We start from the raw sequence: 23,379 nt of genomic DNA on the forward strand, positions 1-23,379 counted from the left end.
TAAATCATGGCCTTATAATTGCATAGTTGTCTAGAAATCTGGACAGACAAGTTTTAAACAAATCAAGACAATTAAAGGAATCAAAACCAACGAGGAAAGACGAAAGGGCAAAACATGCACCGAAAGTAAGGGAGGATAGGTAAGGACTAACAAGGTTCTGCAATCATGCCCACCAGCCACAGGCAGATCAAAGACGAACCACGGCAAAGCATACAGAGTGGATGAAAGAGCAGAAGGAAAACAACAACTAAGTCCTTCTCTTCCTTCTATGAATTCTGACAGAAAAGAAATACACAATGACTATGAGTAAAGCAGCAGTGTTGCAAAAGCTACTATCCTCATACTGGATTCCATACTGAGAACATGTGCCTAAGCTCCCCTCTCTGAATTCTATCCAGTGCCTCTATCATCAACCAGATCCTAGGAAATTTAGGTAGAAGTATTCCTTAAGGACATGGAAGGAGTGCAGACTAGCTTCATGCTCTACAACGTAAATAAATATTTTAATTCCAAAAACTGTTTTATCACCAACAGATCCTCTGTTCAAAACAGGTCAAAGAGGCACATATTTCATTCTGCTAAGAAACAGTAAACAGTTCCTCCCTCTTTTATTGTTTCTGTCTCAGCACAAAGATCCCACCAGCAACAGTGAACAACACGACCGAAGTGACTCCTCACTCCTTCGTTACTGCACAGAGCTGAGACCTGAAGACCAGATGCCACCAGGTACAGAGGCAGGTGCTTCTGTGTCAGACAAGCCTGATCTACTTACACAGCCTCATCAAGTCCAGAGCTGAGTCTAACTAGCAGACAACATTTGTCTGGTGAGGCACCTATTACAGCTACATCAAATTTGAATAAACTATTCATCAAATAGCATGGTTTGTGGTCAGCCAGAACCATTCCCGGAGGTGGATCAAGTTCAAAGATTTTCGATTAACAAAGTGGATTCTGAGCTGAAATAATCTCACTTCTTTTTCCCCATTTTCTATTCTGGCTAGAGCAGGAAATAAAAGCAAAACAGAACAAAAACTAAGCAACAGTATGTAAAATCCCATGTAGGAGATGCTCAAAAAGGTAAAATTTTGGGCAATTGTACAGCTTTCTCTTTTCACAGAATACTTTAAATACAATGTCAAACCTTTTTCTGACTGACAAGAAATAACCAGAAGAAATGGAACTATGGTTTTTTAAAAGGATTTCTGGATGCTAGTATCTTTTCTGCTGAGTTATTTTGGAATGATAAATAAAATTTAGATCAAAACAGATGGTTCTGAGTCACATATAGAAGTGGTCATATTCTTTCTCCAATATCGTATTTTGTAACACACTTTCCTATTTGGACTGCACTGCAATATCCATTGCTGTTCCCATGTGTGCCTTCTCCAGAACCTTTTGCCATCATGATTAGCTTTTCTATGTTTTCCTACTTTTCAGATATTGAATGCATGAAAATATGAATTTGATTTTCTTTTCAATCCAGCACATATAACCTGCAGGATGGAGCCCCAGATTCTCACTTTTCTTGACATCACCTACAATGCATTTTATTTATTGACTTACCTTGTTTAAATGTCACCTTCCCCTCTGAGTAACTCTTCAATTTAATTATATAACTAAAATTTGCAACTTGTTAGAGGGTTAGAGATTGTGCAGCCCAAGAGCTGCAGAAAATGGCAGAGAATTTCCCATTTTGTTCAAAGCAGAGACATTTGCAGCACTACAGGACTCCTCAGACCCTGAAATACTGGTCAGATACTTCAGTTTTTAAATTCTGCCACATACTCACAAGTATGCCTGCCCAATCTCCCTTTGGTACTTGTCAAAAATTATGTTCAGAGGACACTTCATGAGTATTCCCCAATCTGAGAGTGAATTAACAGCACTCCTAACCCATTTAAAGACAAATCTACAAACTTTGTTGAAATAGGATAGACTGAACAATCATAAAGGAGGAAAAAAAATAATTAAAATTTCATTTTCAGAGTAATATTAGTAAATATGTAGAAAACTTACAATAATGTAACCATTTAAAAATTAAGGATAATTTGCAACAGAACAGTAAAGTAAAAATTACTCTGAGTAAAATGAACCAAAATCCTCTGAGAGAAGGTGATCCAGAAATACAAGCTCATCTTCCTGTATTCCCATTGTTCTATCTGCAGTCAGGAAGTTTTACATGACAGTACAAGAAATCATAACACTGTAGAGAGTCTCAGATGTCCACTGGGATTACAGCATATCTCAAACTTCTTAAATTTTCTGAATATTTATGAAAGTCAGATTGACTTATATATAAGTCAAATGACTTATATATGACAAATAAACCAAAGAATAGTTCAAAATGCCATTAGGATAGCCTCCAACACAGCAGCCTCATTGTAAATAAAATTATAAATATGTATTTTGGTCCAAGCCACTCTAACAATATCCAATCAAATAAAGATGCAGGTGTGAAGGAGTCTCATAGTTCAACATCAATAAAATAACTTTTCTGTGGGAAGCTGGGGACATGACTCTGTTGTATTTTACAAATTCCTCAGCTGAACAATTTTCATTAAAGGCTGTCTTAGATTATGACACACATAACATGATTCTCACAATGAATTAATATATTTGAGAACAGACTAGAACTGCTCAACAAAAGAAACCACATCACAATCCCAAGCAATAAGAAATGTGGTAATTTCCTCACTTGAGCATATTTTATTTTTGAACAGATTCTTGTTAAACTTAGGCTTACCAGGTATTCAGGGACAACGCCTTTGTAAATCTCATAAAATTCTTCCACATTTGGACGCTCCATGTTGACCTAAAAAACCAAAATGTTAGCCAGTCTATATTAAACAACAACAGGAATAGACAGCCATTCTTAACCAGCAAACATTCAGAATCCTCTAACTTTTACTAGGTAAAAGGAATGGCTTTACTACTGTAATATGAAGCATGTCAGCAACTTAGTGATAGCACAGGCAACATAGCACACAGTACCTTCTCTACATCAGATACAAGTAGACAATGTAGTGTTGGCTGATCCCACTGAGAAAGGCACTATTCTTCATTTGTGATAGGGATGATTTGAGTGATAGGAGAATGTCAGGTCTTGAGACTTTCACCACAACTGAAGTGCAGGACTCTTGGGAACAATCTCTGTGCCAAATCCCTTTAACTGCTGAGGTATTCAGGGTGTCAAAACCCCTAAAGTACCTTTAAAAGCATTCCCCATAATTCATACTAAATATATAATTTTTTTAAAAAAATAAGGAAGGATATTAAAAATAGTTTAATTAATCTTAGCTAGTACATTTTGTAAAGATATCTCAAATTGCTCTGGAAGAGACAGATATAATTACTTCCCCTGCTAACTATGGGGAAACTCAGATACAGGGAAGTGAAGTGTCTTGGCTCAAGGTCACCAAGCAAACAGAAACAGATTATCTGATCAGTCAGATACTAAAACACAAATATCACCAGGACAATGCTGATTCCAAAACACTGCTACAGCCTGCACAAGAGTTTTATACTGCAGGAAGACACCTGTGCACCACTATGACATGCATACAGCACTACTCCAACTTCTGTTTATCATAAAAACAAACAAAAGGAAACCTACCATCTGCAAAGCTGAGATCTCAAATCCTTCCTTGAGGATGGCTTTTATAATCTTTCCAGAAAGCCCTGAAGAAACATGGAAAATACAGCATTCAATGTCAAAAAGCAGATTTTACAACTGAAAGGTATTATGCCAATATACTGCTTATTCTCAAACTGAAAAAACAGTGTTTGTGTAATGCTTGAGAGGAAGCAGAGAACAGGGCTGATTTCACACATTCTATGTTCTATATGAGCTTACACATTGATGGTTTCAAATAATTAAACTCCATGAAGCTGCTGAAAATAATTTCTACCAGAAAAGGTAATTTGCAAAGCCTTTGCTTTTCTCAGATCAACTGCAAAACACCCAGTTGCTGCAAGACCAAGATTTATATTTTTAATGAAGACCCACTGGCAATACTGATGCTAATCAGTCATCAATTCAGAGCACCAGCTGTCATTTAATTTTTGCAGGTCCTACTTTAAGCCAGAAACAATGCAGGATGATAACAAATGTTGCCAATAAACTAGCACAGGAGTTAATGTCTTCTATGGGAAAATCACATTAGTGCAAAGTAACCTATTCCTTCAAAGTTTACAGTTCACAAATATGCTATTGCTGATGACACTGCTTGCTTTTTCTCTCCAGAACACATCCTCAAAGACTGACTGATATCGTAAAACAAAACATGGAACTTCAGAAAACAAGAACCACTGATTTTCCACTGAATGTATATTTTAGATTTGCCCGTGGTTATAAGATCAGGCAATTTTGGAGATTATGGATTATGTCAGCCAAGCACAGTACTCTGTATGAGTGAATTTCACAGAATCATTGGTTTTTTTATAGAACACAAATGCCTGTCCTCTAGTACCATTTGTGAGAAAATACAAATTTCTGTACATTTATCTAGAAAAGAGTTAATCACAGAAGAATACGCTGTAACGAATTATTACAGCAGATGTGACTCCTGGTCATCAGATCCTTTTATTAAGTAGTCTTTAAATTTCAGGATATTTAGCACTGCACAAATTTAGGAGATGAGAATAAAACAAAGGTAGTATGGAAGATATAGCATGCTTGAGATACAGCCTACCTGTGGCATAGGACTGGGGAGCTTCCTACCACATCAAAAGGTCAGTGGAAGCTCTGAGTAAATGACACTGAGGGTTGAAAGGCTTTCAAAATTGTATTTAAAAATGAAAACGAAAAAAAACCCCAAGCATGTCTCTGAAGTATTTGCTACCATATTTTCATACTAAGTTTGTGTAGAAAAGCTTTCCCTCTACAAAACACTGCATATTTCTTCCAAAAATCTTCCAACTACTGAAGGGAATATCTGAGATTTCAGTGCATACTCAGTCCATGCAGCTCTTTGTATTTATAGAACATAGAAACAAGCAGAGGCAAATACAATTCCTGTCCCACTACACTGTTCCACCATGTTTTGGTGAAAGTTCACTTCTGTGAACCCAGAGGAAAAAAAATACCCATTTTTTAAGATTAAAAAAAAAAAATTGCAACAACAAAATGAAGGGTCTTGGACAGATTTGCCCAGGAAATATAAGACCATACCAGAGACAAAACCCAGAGCTCTGATTTCTTTTTGTCCACTCTGCTGGAAAGGCTGAGCAGCTTAGATGCTTCCACACAGATTCCGCTGAGGCAGTGAGCCTTCAGTCTTGTTTTCAGAGATAAATGGGCAGTTTGTAAAGAGATCAAGTGACTGGCTGGGAATCATTCAGGAAATCAATAAATAAATTGAATAAATAAATGAATTTAACTAATTAACTAATTAAATATGTGACACAGCATAAACATTTCCTCATTCTCAAACTTCAAAGACAACACTCTGGTCAACTGCTTCACCAGAAACCAGCAAAGATGAAGACAAGGCACTGGCAGATAAATGGTCACTCTCACTTGCAGGGAAAAAGCTATTAGAAACATTAGAGACAGCTGCTTTGCCTGACAGATATCCATTTTACACTTAGTCAAGAATAGGCAACTTGCATAGGCACTCTAAGCCAACAAGCATCTAATTAAAATACATCAACTTAGGGGGTATTATGGAGATCTGCTTTTTACAGAACTTTTGTCTTCAGCAGTTTTACAACCTACAAATAAAATCCATATATAAGAGAAGAAAAGGGGGACTCTATTCAGTTTTCTGGACTGTTTGTCTACTGAAGTCACTAAGACCTATATCTTGTGTAGAGAGGAGATAGAAATGAAAGTAGGAAGGTATTTAACAACAGAATGAAAGTAGGAAGGTATTTTGCATAAAGGTCTTTAATACAAGGTTTCTTTAATAATTGTGATAAATCTATCAAGGTTTTCCTCTCCCATGTATTTCTGAGTTCACTCTCACTCATCAGAGCAGCAGAGCACTTTGGTGCTCCAGACAGATTGCGCATATCTTCAACATCCAAAAGGCTTAACCAAAGGACTTCGTGTCACCATTCAGACAGATAGACACCTCACCCACAAAATTAAAAGTGCCTTGAGGAAGAAAGGGCATGAGATTTCATTTATGTTTGCAAAGCAGGATGCTAGCTCCACTTCCAGGATGTGGGAATTGAGGCAGCGGAGCGTAAGCAAGTTGCCAGTGGCAGCGCAGATCCACAGATCCAGTGACTTGCTCTGCCTTGTCCCAGTTTAGGCAATCCACACATCATTTCTCCTAGGGACACTTTCCTTTCAAATTCTACCTGAACCAAAATAGAAACAAAAAGCACAAAGGCAATCTCCAAGCAATAGAAGAATGCAAGCTCAAGGTTCAGCCTGGGATCTGTCTGAGGCTTTCAGCTAGTTGCATGATTGAACTGGGACATATCCTCTTCTTTGGGGGCAGATAAGGCTCAGGAAAATATGAGCTAATTAGAGTGCCATTTCAGCAGCTTTCAACAGTTCTTTTCAACTTTAAAATCCAAATCTGTAGTGAAAAAACAACTTTCTAAGGACCCTTCAAAAAGGGTCAGTGGATGCTTAAAATGTGATTACAGTAAGAACAAAAATCAAAGCCACATATTAGGCACCAGCTATGATAAGTTTTCAGTCACAAAGCACAAAAGAATCCCAAGCATTACTAAATACAACTGAGGGAATTTAACACTAATCCAAGAAAAAAGAGTGAAAGAAAGGAAGCTTGGGCTTCCTTTCTTGCCTTCTGGGCAGCATTATATTACTACAAACACATTTCTTGCCTTCTGGGCAGCATTATATTACTACAAACCTAGTACAGGACATAATAGTTTTCCAATATAGACAGAAATAATTTTCCAATATATTTTAATCAGGTAAAATTATAAAGTACCAAGACTTCATCAGTTACATTAATATTATACGACTTGGTTGCTTTACAACATACAGTATTTGAAAATTGTTCTTCATTAAGAAACAGAAAGTAGCAGGGAAGACATCAGACTGAAAAATATTACCCCTGTTTGCAGAATTATGCACTGGGATAAAATAAAACTATTTAATGCAAGTCACTTTAATCAATGAGCCCCAGCAGCTGTGCTACTGGAGAGCTTTCAGTCCCAGTGCACTATGAACCACTAGGAATAGGAATGTTACATTCTCTTCCCTAGAAGAGAATTCTCATTCTCATTCCCAGCTCTAGGAATAGGAATGCTACATTCTCTTCCCTTTCTTCTTGACCTGTTTCCTAATTTAACCATTCCTCTGACAAAAGCTCATTAGGCAAGAGAGCAGACTGCTTTCAAATCAAGGCAAGAACTAGATTCCTCATCTCAGCCTCCATATGTCGTTTTTTTAAATCCTTCCAATAATTAAAAATAATTCCTCTTGAACATCAGGGTTTTTTTGACAGGAATACAAAAACTGCCATGACTGATCAGATTGATGATCCACCTCATCCAGTAATATACTTCTAAAAGTAACCTGTACTGGGTGCTTAACATATCACTAGCTATAAGTAGAAATTTAATTTAATGCTTTTTTCTGACATTTTGAAATGCAATTTTGCTTCATAGTATAATGAAATAATCTGATTCTTTACTGCCAAGTGGTAAGGTCCTAATTCAAAACTCCAGAAAATCACAATCAGGCTTGACTCCAAGCAAAGTCCTTTTTGAACTCTAGAAGATGGAAAAGTGGGATTTAGAGTTGGGCTCCCCTGCAATATATTTCAGTTGAAGTTCTTGCTAATCTTTGTTTCAGACAACATTGGAAAACACTGGGCAGTAAGTAAATAACAAATGTCCTTCTCAAAAACTGCACTTCTTCCTATCAGTTGGTCAACCTATACCCTGAAGAACAAGGTTTCTCTCTCTTTTCTTCTTTTTCTACTTAGGAATAACACAACTCTAGGCATGTTTACTATGCAGCATAAATACACCATTTCTAGACTCCCCAAAAGTTTGGTCATGGTGATAATCTATAATTATTGGTCTTCCAGCCCCACTGTGTACTGTGTGAAAAAGGATATGCAGTCATTTTTGCACCTGTGCTCTGGCACACCAGGGAATGACAGAGGGTCTCCTGAGTGACACACTCTGGGCCAGCAAAGGAGAGGGGGACCTCAAAAGCCCCCCAGGCAAGTGATGAGGAGAAAAAGAAAAGCCAGATGGGAGAGAGAGGAGCATGTGAGAAACGCTGAAAGAATATTGTTCATAGTGATAGAGTCCAGGATTTTCCATTATCCCTCATTTCTGTCTAGGAGAAACCTAGAGGAGAATATTAAAGGAGAACCTCGAGAAGTTTGAAGGGCAGTTTTACAGAAATTTATGGAGAACTTTGTCAACACTGCAGCACTGGTGAAAACGTTTACAGAAAATATTCATCTGAAAATACTAAAAGTTAAGGAGTGAAAACAAAGATATCACCACGGCCTTACTGGAAAGTACAAGTCAGGATACTGCTAGCACAAGAAAAATTATGCATATGGATATTAAATCTCAGGGGGTCTTGAAACCAAAATGACCAACTATGTGACACAGCTGAGAATGGGAACTGACAGATTCAAAGGGGGGGAAGGTTCAAAGGCTTAATTTCAGCTGCAGCTTTCTGAACTTCTATGAACAAGGCAAGACCACACATGTGAATGGCAGACAGGGCATTATAAGATGCAGAATGATGAAAAGCCATAGGGAAAAAAAGGTATTCTGGAAATTCTTACATGGGAACAGATGGGAAGAGTCACACTCAGCATTCAGATACAAAGGCCCATAGAGAAATTCAAGGCAAAGATCAGAACCAGACTATACAAAGTATCCAGCAATTTGGCTGGGCAGCGGGAGCCATTGGAGAAGACAATTTGGAGAAGAAAGCAGTATTATGAACAAAAGTCAATATTTGTGCCACAGTTATGCTGAACTCTAACTGACAGCTGTATATCTGCAAAAAAATCCAAAACCCAGAAAAGCTTCGTTTTCTTTCTTTGTTCTGTGTTAAGAGAAAGTTTCAAAATAAATACCCAATTTGCTTTGCTCTTTCTTTCACGATGTTCATTACTTTGTACTTCTTTAGCACATCCAATCAGATTTTATTTTTCTTTCAACTTAAGAAGATTACGGTCAATCATTCCAGCTAGTAGAATGTTTCTATGGCTATAATGAATTTCATTTATTTTTGCTTATTTCTTAATAACAAACTAAACATGATATCAAAAACTAAATATGATATCTTATTATATAATAAATAAATAATAATTTATTTATTATATAATAAATAAATATAATAAAATAAATAAATAAATTTAAATAAATATTATCATATGGATAAGTATTATCATATGGATAAATAAAATTATCCATATGATAATACCACTGGATTATATTAAAGCATTCAGTATTGTAATTCAAACCATTCACAATCTTAGTAACATTTCTTCCCTTTTCTCTGGTTATCCCTGCTGAACACTGTGCATGAGACTTCTCATTAATGGTTACAGCTACAGAGAGGAAGTGGTTAAATTTACTCCTTGGAATGTGCATTAGCCTATAATTACAAACAATAACTTTAATCTACTATTTCACTGTCAAATTAATTCTGGAGGTAAAAATCTTCATGCAATCCCTTACAATCTGGAAAGTTCAACAACTCACTCTCCTAGAACAATAGTAAATACACTGTAAGCTCTGTAATTATTTTCCACTTGGCAAAAGACTATCACATATTCCTATATTCTGTGTCTTGGCTGTCTTCAGATCCAGTATCTTGCCTTTCTCCTTACACTCTGATTTGAAAAGGGTAGTAAAAGAAGAGACTTCGATATATTTACCTTTTGCTTCAAGGTACAGTGAGTTAGATTAGGCATGGTCACATTTTTTTCATTTTTCTAAAATGTTCTCAAAAATTTCTGGTAACTTCAGGTTCCATTACATCACCAAACATCAGGCCAGTGACACACTGCAAAGTATTCCTTAATGATTACATTAAATCTTCTTTCTCCTAAATTAGTAAATATGCACATATTTTGTAAATGTACTTAGAGAAAGCTGTATATCCCTGTCCTACCTATCTCAGGTTAAACAAATTAAACCCATACAGCTTTCATTGGCTAAATCTCTTATTCTTTTGCTTTCTTTTTCTGTTCTTTTTGAAACAAAGAGCTCAGAAATTGGATATGATAAATTAGTTGGATTTTCATTAAGCAGAACTAGTGGGTACATAGTGAACACAGGTTGTGCCTGTTTCATCACTATACCAACAATTTGTCAAACTTTTCACTGATACTCTGCCAGTTCTTCTTTATTTTATATCTTTGCATTTATTATCCCTTCTCCACAGTAATGTTATGCAGTTTATACTCGGTTTCATCATCTTTGCATCACATAATTTCTGTAATTCATCATGAATGTTCTGATGTTCTGTTCACAGAAATGTTCTGTTCACATCCTTCAAAATTTCAGTAGGCACTTGACATCATGTGTGAACATTGCAAGCATGCTCTAACCTCACCCATCCAAGCCATCAATGACAATATTGACAAGAACTGGCCCCAGGATGCCTGATAAGACTTCATTTGTAAAGCTCTTTTAATTTGACGTGCTCATGTCCAGTCCTACATTCAGGGAGACATTTAAAGCTATGCGGATTCCTATGTTGTAAAGATCTAAACAAACAATTTACTCCACTAAAGGAAAATTCTGGTTTCCTGACAGCAAAGAACTTTAACAAAGGCACTGATAACCAAATGAATTAGGCTATCTTACACTGTTTTACCTTCCTTTAGAAAAAGAATACTTGGAGAATTCAGAGATCAATATACAATATTTTACTTCACAAAAGACATGTTGGTAAACGTCCATCAACCACTGAGTGATTTCAATGAAATTATACACACCTGATTAATCAGTTTCCCTGGTATGAAAAGAAGTTTCACTATCCTGGTCCACTCTTCTAATTGACTTTTCTCTAACCCTTTACAAGTGAAATCCCAAAATGCAGTAGTAAACACTCATTTCTAATGTCTCTTTTTTTTTTTTTACAATAATACCATCGTCCCTGCACAGAGATGATTTCCAGTAATATGAACATCACCACTATAAGTCTACTGAACACAGTAGCAAATACATTTTTTTCCACTTGGAGGATACTTATGAGCTCCAGCAAGGATTGGCTGTGCCATTTGATCTGTTTGGTACTCAGAAGTGTATCTCCTCCTCTTCCATCCCATCTCAAACTGTCAGAAAGGATTTCCAAATTCAGTTCACCTCCTCCCTTACCAAAATATATTTAAATGTAAAATATATTTTTCATACATCAAAAAAATAGATGTCACTTTCCCAGTAGTCATTGAAATCAAAAATCAGTTTAAGCTGGGAAACCAATGCCAAGGTGCTAAAACTTTAGGCAGAAGTAAAACAAGAAACACTATGGGCTTGGTTTCAAAACCAAACATCCCTGGCAAGGAATATCCATCACTACAACTACAGCAAAGAATTAACAACACAGATGGAAGCGTATGGATGACTTCTTTCATGAAAGCTAAATCTTTTTTATTCTAAAAAACGGTGATGAAGTGGCAAAGTAGGTTGTTTTCACTTTAACTACTTTTTTCTAGCTTCTCTAAAGAGAAAAAAACCCAATCAACCAAAAAAAACCCAGCACCACTAGACACCACCAAATGTTTCAACATCCTACATAGTATATATATTCGAGGAAAACACAAGAAACAAACTGCATTTCATTTGACATAAAATACCTCTCCTCCCTGGGCAAGTCTGTCTGCAAAAGAATGCCTGCAGCTGAAAGCAGTGTTTTACTAGTTAGTCCTCACATGACTGCAGCACTAAGATTGCCATGTTGCATGTGGGAATACCCTGAGGTCACATCTCAAACCATCCACTCTGAAGTATCTGCAAAGACTTTTGTTCATTCCACAATTTATTTTTTTTTTGCTTCCAGATTCTATCTACAAATAATTCCTTCCACTTGGCACTCAGTCTTGTAGACAAAATCCAAAGAAAGGTTTTACCTGTAATGGGGTAAACTCCACAGCATCTGCACTTCACCTTTCTATTATCTGCACACTTATCACAGACAGAAGATGTACTTTCAGATAACTTACGAGAAAATTGCACTCCTCATTTTTTCTCAAGCCAGTTTTCTGAAAACCATATTCTAATTCTAGGTCTCCTGAAAATAAAAATCCTTAATTCCTCAGACTTATGCCTAAAAAGGTAAAGAAAAGCCAACAATTTCCAGAGTTTTTATATCTAATGAATACAAATTGCCTTGAGAAAACCTATGAAATAGATAAGTAGTGCTAAGAGTGATAATAGATTTGTATCTCTACTATACCATCCTCTTTTTCTTTTCCAGCTTATTCAGTTTCCTAACTACACACATGTAAGTACACTTAGCATTATACAGAGGTGAACTGAACATTTTCATAGTGATGCTTGCTCTCTTTCAAAAAGCAACAAGTCTATTGTGTGTCAGGACAGTCCTTCAGTTGTCTGCAGTCAGATAATCCATCCACTACAATGGCAGATTTCCATGCTCTACACTCCTCACTCTCTCTTGTACAGTAAATTCACCTGAGAGTCTACATAAGTAAACCTTGTTTCTGTACTTGTCTGAGACTGAACTACCATCCTTGGTATTCTTTTTGTCACATTTAGATTTGTCTTTGGAGCTACAAACTATTCTCTCACTTGGAACTTTTCTGCCTTTGCATAAAGAAGGAAATATGGTTCTTATGATTTCCTGTCATGCAACATTTTGTTAATGAATATAAAGTTCTACAACTTTCTAAAGCTGTCCACTAGCTACTAAGTTAATATAGAAGAGGTCTAAGTTTTATCATCCACTTAGAACAGATCTAAAACCACATTTCCACACAGTATCTTTTTCACTTGGCAAGAAGGTATTCCCACTTCTTTTATTTTCTATGAGATTTGAATTTTCTTTAGTTGAAGAATACTGTGGAAGACAGCACTGTACCTTTTTTAATTAAGAGGAAAAAGGATTTAATTAAGCTGATACATTAGAAAAAAATCTCAAGCTTAACACATACAAGGAGAGCAAACCTGTCTGGGTAGTCAGTCTCATGCCTAGGACCTCTGAAAACCATAGAGGCTTCCTTTCCTCCAGGCAGCCTTTTCAGTTTGCATATTACACACTTCTGACCTCAATCTTTATAGCCTGATCATCTCTATTTTAAAATTTTTCGCCTGCTAATTTTCCAAGGAAGAACTAAAGGCCACATCAAAGAAACTTTAATCCTGTCACGAAATACCAAAGTCTACTTCCTACAGCAAACATGACTAAACTGTTACACATAAAAATACTAAAAGTTAATCCCACCCAGTGATCTATAGGGTGCTATTTCTGCTCACAAAACAGTCGAATCATAACTGTCCTAAGGGCACTACACTGATGTTTACCCATCATGGTGAATTTACAAGTTTGGCTTCTGAGCACTAGTGCCAATACCTCCAAATCTACTAACAGGAGGGGAATTACAAAAAAAGAATGTTTATGTGATTGCAACTATGATCTTGTGTCTCAAGTATCAGAAGCACAAGAAGCAGGAGGATTACAAGACACAGAACAACACTAAAAACTTCAAATTGTTAAATGACTTAACCATACAATCCTAGAGCTGTGCTTACTAGTCACCAACCTACTTGACTAAAAACTGGTCTCAGGAGAAGAGGAGGAAACTGAAAGACACTGAGAAGTTAACAGATTCTAGAGGGGATAAACCCATCATGTTTAACTGATGCAGACCTGGTCAGAACAAATTTGCCTGGAGTAGCATCAGGTTGCTTCTGCGTTCTTCTAGCTCTCAGTGAAGAAGAATTGGACTGCTCTGCAAGGCCTCTTCAGAGCTAAAATACAACCATCTCACTGCTGCCAGCCAGGGAAGTTCTCCATCTCCACTGGGAGCAGCCACCAGGGAGCTCCCTAAGGCTGTCTACTCCAGAATCCTCTGGGCTACACTGCCTTCCATGGCCTACCCCTTTCTGATCCTCCATAGATGTTACGCTAACACAAACTGACACAATAGCTATGGCCCTACTTCTTTAAGAGATGTGCTGCTGACACTCCTGCTTACAGGAATTCTCAGGTGCCTGGGCACTGCACAGGTCCTGCTGTGGTTGGCTGGGCTGCGCTGCTGTGGCTGCCTAGGACCAGACACTTCTGTATGTCCATCAGGAGAGAGGCAGCAAGGCCAGAGATAAAACCAACACTAACTTTCCTCTACTTCATCACTGGATAGAAACCACCTGTAGCTATCAAAGTCATTTCATAAGAGAGTATTGTGCCCAAGAATTAACCAGCATGAACTAGAGATTACATCCTGAAAAGCACCCTAGTTTACAGCTGCCATTAAAGCAAATCATCTTCTAGGACAGAAAACCAGAAGATTTTTCCTTCTAAGAATCAGTTATGCAACAGACTCTGGAGGAAAAACAAACACTGGGGAAAAAGGCCAGAAAGCAAAATTCAAATCATTAATTCAGCCAAATGTCTCTACAGAAATAAAGACTAGATCTCCATATAAACTGAAGTACATAAGTGAAACTTCATGTAATTGTAAATATGTAATGAGTAGCTTATATTCATGGTAATTAGATAGCCAAGTTCAAAGCCTCAGCAGTGCATAGGAAATTGCAAAAAGGTTTATTTTTAGATATCAATACTGAAAATGTGTAAATCACAAATCAAAACTCCAACACAGAAGATGCTCCGATGCTTTGAGCCACGTGATTTTCTTTCCATGCCTCTGGCTTTGCTAAACAACCTTTTCTCCCTGAAGGCCACACAGGATTTCCTCTCCAGCTGCTGTGTTTCCACTTACCTTACACACACACCTGTGTGTGCAGCTTTTGCTTTACCTATAAAATTGTCCTTATCTTAACCCATGAGTTTCCTCCTTTTACTCCTCCAATTCTCTCCTGATCCCAGAGAAGTGAGCGGGTGGTTGTGTGGGGTTTGGCGGCCAGCTGTGGTTAAACCACAACAGAGTGTTAGAACAGTCTACTGACTTAGAGAAGTCAATTCTCATCTCTTTGTTTTTGAGGGTAGTAATTACAGCTGTATGGAGGGAGAATGCTCACACAAGGTACACTTTTTGTCTTTCAAATTTCAGTTGCTTTTTGGCAGCTGTCCTCTGACTTTCCAGCCTTCTGCGGTGTGAGAAAAGGGACTATATAGGGTACATTAAGACCAGCACTCACACTACAAAGCTGGATGTGCATACACATTTTTTGTTTACATACATTCATACCTCCCCTCCTCACCACCCTCAGCCTCCTACAGGCACTCACACACCCAGAGGGATGTGCAAATAGGGTCACAATTTGTCTTCTGGCAACTCAGAAAAATTCAGAGAAGTTCCAGAAGAAAAAAGGAACAGACATCACACTGAAATCTACAGAGATGAGTAACATTAAAAATAGGAAGAGAAAACCTGAGTCTGAACTTTATATGTAATCAAAATTTTATCTTAAGTCTAAAAAAAAAAACAGTCCATGCCATCCACTTTGCTATTTTTACAGTCAAATGAAGGACTCTAACAATCCTGCCACAGAAAAGTTTGTCCTCTGCAAACACATAGCTGGGTAAAATCATAGTCCCAGCTGCTGTCCATATTTCTGTAAAAGGAACATCGCTGTGTCTTTGCTGCATGGCAGACTTATCAGCAGCAAATACCATGCAAGGCTTGGAAGAGATAACAGGCACATTACCAGTACCAGCTACGAAACTCCTTCTTGTGAAAGCCTTTTTTAATTTCAGCAAGCTCTCTAGACTTCCCACCTGAGGTGAGAAAGGCCTGGAAACTGCTCCAGCCACTTCTGCTCTTTCCATTTAAGCTATCCACAAAGAAGTGATGAGAATGTTGCAGTGTGCTCTGCATCTTACTAAGAAAAAACTCTATGCTCTCACATGGCGATATTTATTCTGCATTCAAAATACTGTTTCAGTGCGTGAGTCAAAATATTTTACTGCACTCACTGCTCCTACACAAGCTCCTGGATCTAAGTACAGGACACACAAGCGAGGTTATTTTTGCATGGTAACAGCAGAGCATTAAACATTCCCAATACTCATATGGCAAACTTCCAGGGCATTCTCCAGCACAGAAAGCATCACAGAATCCACCAAATGCTTTAGGTCTTTGGCTCACTTTCATAAACAAGCCTTTCCTACTTTCCGTCCCAAGTGCATTCAGTAGAAAGATATTCGTATCAGCACAAATCTCCCTTTGTGAGTCATTTGGATCTGATGTGCTACTGCCTGAGCAGAGGGCCCTGGATCATGGTCAGGTGTCCTGCTTTCACTCTCTTGGGAGGATGCTAACCTCCAGCAGATGACCGTGCTGGGCAGACAGGAGCAAGGACATGGGAAGCTGTCACAATAAGATATGTCACACCTCACATAGGTTTTAATCTTTTTCACCTTTACCTTCTTATTCTGAAGTGAACAGGTATTTGCATGGAAAGCACATGACCCACTCACTCTTCATGGAAATGAACTGCAGAAATACTAGAAGAAAGACAATGCATCTGCAAGCTTTTGCATGTGAAATATACCCTTTGCTCACACAGTCTCATTCTCCCAAAAAGAAGGCAGAGGAATGGTCATGGATACAACAGACACATACTGCTTTCTCCTCTGCTATCTGCATTGCTTACCTTCATTAACAGCATGAGGCTTAATAATGCAACAAGTACAGTTTGTGAATTTGGCACTGCTGACTGGTCCACGACCTCCACTGGAGGGAAAGAACAGCTCCAGCTCCTGAAAACAATTGTAATTAAACACATTTTAGATTGATCTAGCTGCACACATCAGCTTTTATCACAAGTAACAACATCTGAAGTATCCATAATCACAGAAGATAAACCTTTAGTGCATATTTTTTTCCTACGAATACTTCTTCCCTGAAGCATTATCTCAAATGTATCTTTTCCTCTCTGGCTTCACTGCTACAATCACAAAAACAGGGCTGGAGTACTTCTTGCAATGTCTTCCTTTCAGTTCTGCAATGCAATCTGTTCATACTCGGAGCACTCAAAATGCTGATGCAACAATAATTTGGTAGAGGTGTTCCCAGCTTTACTGATACTCTCTCTCTTTCCTCAGTATCTTTCCAAATCCACTCCCTTACACACATATTTTATTTTTCCTTTTTTTCAAATCATCTTTTCCACTACATAAGCAAAAATACAACTATTATCCATTTCTCAGTATGTTTTCTTTCCATATACAAAACTGACCTCTTTCCAAATTGTTTACATTTTCTTCCTTTCATCTTAAACAACTAAACTTTGTCTAAAATTGCTGAGTCATTTCTCATGCCTTATTGGCCCTATAATTTTTTTAAATTATATTAATTCTATTAATTAGTTCAGTCTTACTGAATTGAAGCCGATGAATCCAATGGCTTTTATTTCTCAGATAAATCAAAGAAACCTTTTTGTCTTCAATTTCTTTCTTCCCACCATCACTATTTAGGCATCAGATACCTTGTGTCTTAGACCATACTTGGGTGAACTTGGCAGTCAGGTTTCTTTCCTCAGCAGTATTTTTTCACTGTTCACTGCCAGCTTCATACTTTTTCCATACCATTTATTCACATATGTTACACAATCTGCCAATCAACAAATGTGCAAAACACAGGTTCCATTTCATACCTATTGGTCAAATTCAGTAAGAGAAATGATACATTTCTATTTAAGAGAAAATGTTTCATCCAAGAAATACTACTACCAAATGTATTTGATTTTTTCCTGTATAACAGTAGCAATGCTAAAGGCCATTTCCTGGAACTGTCTCCCTTAATTTACTAGCTCAACTTAAATGGAATAGACTCACATTTAGCTCATGGCACTTCAACCATTTCTGTAATCCCTTCTTGAAGAATTACACAATTCAAACTTGTCGTGCTTTGGATCTTGGGCAGTAGATCCTGGACAATGTATCTTTCAACAGATGGAAAAAGTGTCTTTGTATTTCTGCTGGCAAATAATCCACGTTTTAAGTGGGTGCACCTGAGACAACAGGGTTCATTCCTTACATTCTTCTACTGATAAAATGCTGCATGATTCAAGGAACTTGTCCCACTCTATTAATTGCTATTTACTCTAAAAGAAGCAGCCAGAAAAAGGCAGTAAAATACATGTAATAGTTAACACTTAGTTTTATCCACTAAAATTCATAAAAGGAAATTAACTCAATAATGTTAAAGGACTTGCATAATGAAAGTCCAAACTATAATCTTGTTGAGCCTTAAAAAAAAAAAAAAATCATTTTCCTTACCCTTTATTCCTGATCTAAAGAAATTACAAAATTTGGCCTGCAGAGAGACAGCAGCTTAGAATGTATCAGAGACATACTTTCACTTATCATTTTGCCATCAAAAGAACAATGCAGCTTTCCACCCTAAGTGTTCATCTTACAGTACATTCATTAAATGTGGTTGAGACTTCAGTTTTCTGTCAGGAGAGTTGATTTAGGTCCCTTTATCTTATATTTCCTTCTTTTCAGCAAATCTTCTGCAGGCACAGCCAACTAGTTTCCATAGCAACTGCTATACAGCCATATAATACTAGGCCTACTAAACTAATAAAGGCACAGGGGCACTAAATTCAAAATGTTGTTTGATTTATTAAAGAGAGGTATCATTAACACCACAAAGATGCACACACCTGCAGATGTTCAGCAAAATAATCTCAGTGTCATAAAAATGCTGCAGATGACCGGGGCCTTCAGACATAATTTCAAAAATAATGAAATGCAGCAAGAACAACAAACTAAAACCTAAGCACATACTTATGCTTCTAACCAAGAATTTATGCTAATAGATACTCCTTCCTACACTCTCAGTTCAGAAGCTGGTGCAGTTGTCATGGTAGTACACAGGAAAAAAGAGAAACTTTCACCCTTATATATGAAGACATCTAACTATCTAACCAGAGGTCTCTCTCCAGCTGTGCTACTGCAGCTGTTCCAAGTTAAACAGGGAAGACTAGGATCAAAGAAGCAACAATTGGTATCTTTTCCCAGCTAAAGTGGTTTACAGCTGAGACACCAAGCGACACATCAATCAACCATGAGATAAACATTATTCTTGCTATCATTTATTAGCATATCTATCCCACAACAAGGCACACAAAAGTCACCTTAATTCTACAGAAATAGTAATATCTATTACCCAGTCCCAGGGCTTTTTCTTAGCACTGAGAAAAGAAACACGGCCAACAAAGCAAAATGGAACCAAACTCCTCAAAGCCAAGTCTACTGTGTTACCTCTCAAAGCACAAAGCACTACAAAGTGGTCTGGTTTTTAATTTTTCATTCTGAACAATAACAGCAAAGTAGGCTGCAAGCAGAGCACTAGTGAGAACTGTGAAGGAGAACAGATGTGTGAAACACAAAAGCGCACAAAAAGATTTAATCATTTAATCCCTTTCTTTTTATGACCAACATTGGTAGACTATAGGTAGATTACACAGACTATGCAATACATCACTGTTTGTGATGTACAGGAGACAATAAAAATGACCAGGCATGCTCTCCTGATCAAAGCACCCAAGATTCACCTTTGTGATAAACAAGATTTCTCTTTTCAGACAGTTTATTTTTCCATGCTAAAAAGAAGCACACGAAGAATATGTAAACTAGTTCTGAACTCAAGTGTAGAAACAAAATGACAAATTCTTAATCTGGTTGGTAGCAGATAAAAGTAAAAATAAACCTCAGTCAAGAAAGTCAAAAACTTACTTTAGCAGCTGAAGCAACTGAATCCGGGCCATAAGCTGCATCTCTGAGGCCACAATGTCCAAAGCTCTCCGTGATGCTGTCCAGTGTATCACTCTCAGTCATTGCAGGGTTTGCTGGCCCCACTATTGCTCTCCACTTACTCACAGCATCATCTCCTAAGAGCTCCATAGCAAGGATGGGGCCACTCATTATTATCTGGAGAAGCTCACTGCAAAAGGGAAACAGCACATGGTGATTCACGCTACAAATTAAAACCAAGAAAAACATGACCCAGTGGAGATGCTCAGAACTCAAACTGACAAGATCTGGAGCAACCTGATCTAACTTTGAAGTTGACTCTACTTTGGGGAACAGGTCAGATTAGATTATGTGCAGACATTCCCTTATTATAGTTGTAGAAAAAAAACAACATGTAGCTAACCCAAACTCACTCAAGCTACTCTGTAGAGTCTTAGATTTCAAAAGAATTTTTAAAGGATCAGTACTGATGTCCTGGTAACAGTGAAGGAGAGACCCTGGTAACCACTTGACTAACAGGAATGATTCCTAAGCTTTCCTCTTCTGCACAGCAACATTTCAAGGCTCTCATACATGACCTGGATGTGTACCCCACTGACAGAACATCAGCACTGCCTTCAAGCTGAATTCTCCACTGCCCCACGGATGTCTGCCATGGATTTTGCCCAGCCAGCGTCCAAAGTGGGAGAGAAGGGAAGGAGTTGAAAATTAGCATGGGATAAGGGACTTACTCAAAAAGTGAGCTATTACATCTTGGCATAACTTAAGTGATTTTAATGGGATGAGTCCAAATAAGGAGAAGCTGTTGTCAGGAGCAGCCTGCCTCCTGTCTTGACCATCTCACAATAGAAAACAACCATCCAAAATTGGTAAGCCAAACATTCAATTTAAAAACTAAACAAAACACCAATAACTATAATTGAGTATCTTCACAAAACACGCATACCAATAAGCCTGTCTTTTCACTGTTTAGTCTGAACAGAACCAATGAAGGAGAACATTGGCCCTGAGTTTTGTACTATTTTGTTTAAAAGAAGAGCTTTACACAATTATGACTGTAGATGTGCATGCTTCTCCAACTACCTTCTTCCTAATGATCCCTGGTCAAGAAGAGAAGAGAAATCCTAGTAGTTTTTCGAAAAAGAAACAATGTTAAAACTACTAAAAATTACATAAAGAAACAACACACTAAAAAGTGATTGGATATCAGGTTCTGTTGGTCAGAGTATGCTTGTTTAGGACATTTAAACAGTACACATACATACATCCAAGAAAAAAGCAATTTCTACAACACTATTTACTGTGCAGATTAATACTTCAATTTTTTAAAAAATTTCTTTAATATGAAAGCCATTATTTTCCAAACAATAGAACTGCTATTTTTCCTTACTATTCACTAGACTTACATTTAGTAGTGAACTTGCTAATGAAATCTGAATTTAAATACAAGATACAACATCAAATATAAATGAGTCGTGTATTTCACACTTCACTGCCTTGAAGTTTCTTGTTTCTATTTGATTTGGAATGCTCTAGAGCTTTTTTATTTCTAATTTAGAGAAAAATCCTATACAGAAGATGTAGCCAATAGGACTGTAGGATGGGAGACAGGCACATCACAGAGGACAAAGGCTGCAGTTCCTCAGACAATTACCATTAGTATAGATAGACATCTGTGAAATAAGACTTCAGGCAAAATTCTTGATTATTTATCAACATATTCAAGCAGGCTTACTCAGCAAAGAAAAGGCAATTCCAAATCATGCATTCTCTGACCTCCAACATGGTCAGACATAGCCTGGGGCCATGTCTCTCTGAAGGGCTTGAGTTTGGACCCACAACAAATCAGCTGCTGTTGCTGGAGAGCATCTGGCAATGCTAGTTCTCAAGCACTTCGTGTCAGTACTGAAACCAGGTCTTTCAACCACACCAGTGCAAACACACACACCAATATGGCTGAAAAACACAGGGCACCTTCTCCCTAGAAGAGGCAGAATGCAAAGTGGAGAGGGAGGAAAAGAAAGTTGCTGGCACTTTCAGGAAAAGCAGAAATGATTCAATCTCTGGGTCATAAGCATCCATCTGGTCAGCTATGGAAAGACTAAGGTTTCTCACATCAGGTGGAGCAGTCTAACATCATGCAAGTTTGACATTTGTCCAAGGGTAGCAGTTCAGTAAAAACTACCCTATGAACTATCCTTTCAGTTACTTATTATTTGGGATACTTGTTACCAAATCAATTCTTACAAGTAAGTGTTCCCCCTAATTCTCATCTGCAAGCTCCACCCTGATCCTGAAGATAGCCCTTCTCTTGGCTTTGAAGTTTTGCCCTGCTAGGAGCATTTTCACTTCTGAGGGACAAAAGACATTCCCCTGATACCACTGGGTTGTAAAAAGTGTGAGTTAAAACCATAAATAGCTGAAATAAGGATCTCTCCCTGGAGGAAGAAGAAAAGGTGCACGCTTTGCAAAGGGCTCCACTCAACTAGGACAAGCTCTGATTCTCCCAAGGTCCCATGGCATCAAAACTGGTAAATTAATTTTGTGCGTTCAATAAATAAGCTTAATACATGTCAAGCTGAAATTGATATACCTACTGATAAAAGGGTTTTGCTCGATAATCAGCATAGAAATCAGCTGCTTCTTTTCTGAAAAAGTAAAAAGACAGAGATATAGCTATAGGTATATATACACATACATACATACATACATACATAAAACCCCCCTGAAAACCACAGTTATCATTCATTCAAATACCATCCATAAACATGTTACTACAGGCAATGTCTTCCTAAGCTGGACACCTTGTTGGGTGTTCATGTCCAATAACAGAAACTACATTTAAATTTCATATTTTGTGTAGCTACCAGTACAGCTGACTACTCCTCATGCTCCTGCTCTGAGAAGGAATTACTAAAGCCCATTTCATGGTCATTGATGGTCCCCACATTCTCAGGCTGAGAAATAAATGCAGCAGAGTCACCTTCTTGCAAGCCATTTGCTGTTATGTTGCTTTCATCATTCATCAGTTTGAGGGGGAATACTGCTAAATGAAGTCTAGTTTTAAAGCATAAACAATTTATCTGCTCCACTGGAACACTTCTTTATCAGGGCTAGTCTTTAATTAAACTGGTGCATAACAAAATACTGCATAACCTGGTTTCCATTCAGTGTCCTCAAATCTTACAAGTTGAATAGGCAGCACAATAGCTTCCATATTAAAACTGGATTTCCCCCACACTTTCACGCTTCAAAACTCAATTTGGCCTTGCAGTCTCCTCAGGAAACACAGCAGTGACTACACACTCCTTTCTTCCAAAGCAATGGGATTTCTGCAGTGAGGGGTTATTGGAATGTTGGGGGACACAAAACAGATGATGGACTTTGGCCTGGTTAACATAAGAGATTTGAGAATAGGATGCCTTGGCAAAAGCAAACAGAACTTTGAAAATTAGACCTAGATTGTAAGAAGAATAAATCAAGCGGGTTTACGAGAAAAAGAAAATCCCATAAACTCTGCAAGCAAGACATGTTGTTATATGCATAAGTTGTGTGTG

At 37.7% G+C, this 23,379-nt stretch overlaps 1 protein-coding gene across 2 annotated transcripts in view; it reads right to left on the reverse strand.

Annotated features, from left to right (window-relative positions):
• The window catches only part of NME7 (NME/NM23 family member 7), an 88,835-nt gene that overhangs the window by 36,266 nt on the left and 29,190 nt on the right, over positions 1–23,379 (reverse strand). For both annotated transcript variants that reach the window (XM_063148292.1, XM_063148293.1), the window contains exons 5-9: positions 22,420–22,470; positions 19,805–20,012; positions 16,714–16,819; positions 3,614–3,678; positions 2,744–2,812 (exon numbers count right to left, since the gene is read on the reverse strand). In XM_063148292.1, coding sequence (XP_063004362.1) covers positions 2,744–2,812; positions 3,614–3,678; positions 16,714–16,819; positions 19,805–20,012; positions 22,420–22,470 — 499 coding nt within the window. The remainder of the gene's footprint in view (positions 1–2,743; positions 2,813–3,613; positions 3,679–16,713; positions 16,820–19,804; positions 20,013–22,419; positions 22,471–23,379) is intronic.

Source organism: Melospiza melodia, chromosome 2, assembly GCF_035770615.1.
Source record: "Melospiza melodia melodia isolate bMelMel2 chromosome 2, bMelMel2.pri, whole genome shotgun sequence".
NCBI lineage: Eukaryota > Metazoa > Chordata > Aves > Passeriformes > Passerellidae > Melospiza > Melospiza melodia.